The sequence below is a fragment of the Harpegnathos saltator genome, unplaced genomic scaffold (genome assembly GCF_003227715.2).
Source record: "Harpegnathos saltator strain DR-91 unplaced genomic scaffold, Hsal_v8.6 scaffold23, whole genome shotgun sequence".
Taxonomy (NCBI): Eukaryota; Metazoa; Arthropoda; class Insecta; order Hymenoptera; family Formicidae; genus Harpegnathos; species Harpegnathos saltator.
The window spans coordinates 138,554-141,892 of record NW_020230017.1 but is presented as its reverse complement, the minus strand read 5'-3'; the positions used below and the strand labels follow the sequence as shown (position 1 = coordinate 141,892).

The following is a 3,339-nucleotide window of genomic DNA, read 5'->3' as shown; positions in this document are numbered from 1 at the left end:
TTATTATTTTTAAAGTCACTTTTTCAAATGTGAGAGAGAAAAAATAATTATTTTTATTTTTAATAGAAAAACTTTAATTTTTAATTGTAACGGTTTTTATGCAATCATTAATATAAGTTGCTTTCATTTTTACTGAAATTTTATTTTTTGTTTGTCATAATGTTCATAAAAGTCTGTGAACGTTTTATAAATAAAATAATTCTATTGTTTATAAATATTCCTTATTTCTTTCTTTATATATATATATAATCCCGGGACTAGTCTCGGAATCCCGGGATCCTAAATTGTATTTGGGATTGGAAACTCTAGCGGTGACTAAGTTGTTTAAGAGGGGAGGGTCAAGTAAACGGTCGTATTTTCTCGAATTTTTTTTAAACATAAAGTTTATTGTTTTACAAGTAAGCACATATTAATATTTAAACTATCTGAAATAATATTTTTATGTAAAAATATTAATAAATAGCTGAGGAACAACTGCTTGAAGTTGCCTACTCGGAAATGCGCCGTTGAACACACAGGTCGCTCTAATTATCTGAAATCAAAAAACAAAAGTTTCCGTTAAAATATAATAATACGCTCAGCATAAACCTAAATTTAAAATTTAAAAAATCGAAAATTAAAAATTCAGCGTCATTTTGAAAAAAAATCACCATATTTTCTTACAAAAGAAATTGCTAAAAACATTGTTTATTGTTAAATTTTAAAAAAACTTTTAGGTTCATGCCAAAGAGAATATGTTTAAGAATATGTTCAAAATTTCATTGCAATTGGTCGCAATTCGCTGAGCTACATTCCACGACACGCAAAATTTTATGTTTTGAGAAAAACGTGTTTAAAGTTTTCAGAGCGAAAAAATAGTGTTTGAGGTAACTTACAGCAAATTTGAAGTTAGCGATGTCAAAGCCATACAATAAACTTTCCTCTTCTTCAAATTCGTCCAACAAAGCCGCTTGTTCTGCTTTTCGAGCTATTCTTGCCTCTTTTGTGCTCTCGAGGCTGCGGTGCTCCTGTCTGCGCACAAGGTATGTGTCGTATATATCCGTGAAATGCTTACAATGCAGCCCGATTTGCAGTTGCAAATCGTTCATAACTTACAAAATGAAGGTGTATCCATCATTGAATATGCCGGCAGCCAAAAATGCAGCGATTTCTATTATTTTATAACCGCAGTTCAGATGCTTAGGGGCCAAATGCCACACAGTAGCGTTAAAACTTTCATTAGCATTTTATATTAGAATTTTTTCTGCTTCGGCAACGCGAAAGCACACTATGAGTCGTCGGGGAACAATACTGATGCTGCGGCTCATTGTTTGTTGCAATCATGTGGTAGTAAGTAGTGGTAGTAAGTAACTGCTTTCCTCATATCATCGACAGAATTAACATTTCGTCTTATGGCAAGGCCATAATACTTAGTTAATTTTTTTATGAGACCATCCGTAAGCTTTCCCTTGCCTCTGAGCTTAGCAGTTTTTTTATGTTTCAGAGCCGACTGCTCATTTTCTCCTCGATGTGGCCGATGCATTCACTCTTTATTATCTTAAAATCTTCACTGCAAGGTTGCTTGTCCAGAATAGCCTTGAAAGTTTTTGCATCTCTGTCGCCGACGTAATTACTATATCTAACCCCAAAAAATTCCTCAGATCTCTGGAACATTTCAAGCATAGTGTCCACTTCCATCTTACCAGCGGATCCATCATGATTTATCGAGCAGTTTTCTTTGTGTTCGAAATAATGTAGGTCATTTTTGTTTATACTTTTGTAATATGTGCATGCTTGGCAGCAACTATTTTTTACCACAAGATCAATCGCTTTTCCTGTGTGATAACCGATAAGCGTAGTAACACCATATAAAGACGAGAACTCGCGTTTTTTCCACGATCCATCGCTTAAAACTGTTATATTCAAAAGCGGCCTTTCATTTTCTTCGTTTAACTTCATTTCTTCTTCAATCGCCTTTTTACAAGAAAAATCAAATTTTTTTTGTTGATTCACTTATGTGTCGCGATTCTTTCGTGCGATTTTTTACAACAAAATTCAGAGACACATTATCAACACACCAGCGAAAATAACCATAACGGAAGAACGTTTTAAACATATTCACATGGATATTATTGCTCCTTTTCCATCATCAAGAAATTACAAATTTTGTTTTACGATTATTGATCGCTTCACGCGCTGGCCTGAAGCCATTCCAATACCAGACATGACAACCGATACCATTGCTCAAACTTTCCTCGCAACATGGGTAGCAAGATTCGGTGCACCAGCAACCCTGACTACTGACCGTAGAACTCAATGCAACAGAGTCGCAACTATTCACAACCTTGGCAAACCTCATAGGAACCAAAAAGATTCACACAACTGCTTATCATAATGCCTGCTTCGAACGGCATCATCGAGCGATGGCATCGAACTCTGAAGGCAGCAATCATGTGTCAAACTAACTCGCAACAAGGGGTCGACACTCTACCTTTAGTATTACTAAGACTCCGAGCTAATTTTAAAAAGGATATAAACGCTTCTTCTACTGAACTCGTCTATAAAACCCCACTTCGTTTACCTGGTGAATTCTTCACAGACATTAAATCTTCCGAACCTCGTTTGTTTTTAGAGAATCTCCGACAAACAATGTGGCAGATCAGACCTACACCTGTAGGGCATCATCACAAAGCTAAGCCGTTTTTCCACAAAAGTCTCATCTTCTGCTCACACGTATTCATAAGGGTCGATGCATATCGCAAACTACTCGAATCGCCATACAGAGGACCGTTCGAGATTATCCAAAGGACGACTGACAGAATTTTTCTCATAAACGTAAATGGAAAAGCTACATCAATATCTACAGAACGTCTCAAGCCAGCCTTTTTTGAGAAACTTGCTTCAAACGACCAAGATTCCGAAGAACCAGCAACCTCTACTCCACAGGCTCTTCGTACTTATAAAGGACCGACCAACAAGCACGTCCAGTTCGTGGTTTAAAATTTAAATCACTGGGAGGGGAGTAATGTGGCAGTCCTAACCACAAACTACCAAACCACTAGAGAGACAACGCCCTCCTGTTCTTGACGGTGACGCTGAAGTAAATCATCCATCCAACGATTTTGAAGAATGAGCAGCCCCAGAGAGAAGAGAGAAAGAGATATTGTATTATATAATATTGTCTTTGAGTCCGTCAAGTTAACCTTGTGAGTGCTTGTAATAGCTAAATAAACACATCTTTGTTAAGTATTTCGTTCCCACAGAACCTGATCCCTGATCGAAAGTTTAACTAAGCGAATGAACATGAGAGAAAGTATCTAAGACCAGCTACGGTCGCCACACATCTCTTGTAAGTAATGC

The 3,339-nt window shown here is 36.8% G+C and overlaps 2 protein-coding genes across 2 annotated transcripts; one reads left to right on the top strand and one right to left on the bottom strand.

The window, feature by feature from the left end:
- Window positions 1-281: 281 nt before the first annotated feature.
- LOC109503973 (uncharacterized) lies at window positions 282-1,092 on the bottom strand. The gene is made up of 2 exons (XM_019842036.2): window positions 876-1,092; window positions 282-532 (listed from the first exon to the last, which is right to left on the bottom strand). The coding sequence occupies exons 1-2, from the start codon at window positions 1,086-1,088 to the stop codon at window positions 440-442; spliced, it is 306 nt and encodes a 101-aa protein (XP_019697595.2). The 5' UTR covers window positions 1,089-1,092; the 3' UTR covers window positions 282-439.
- Window positions 1,093-2,373: 1,281 nt separating this feature from the next.
- LOC105184521 (uncharacterized) lies at window positions 2,374-2,979 on the top strand. Its single transcript, XM_011143368.1, has one exon. It carries the CDS (start codon window positions 2,374-2,376, stop codon window positions 2,977-2,979), a length of 606 nt encoding a protein of 201 aa, XP_011141670.1.
- The last annotated feature ends 360 nt before the right edge of the window (window positions 2,980-3,339 follow it).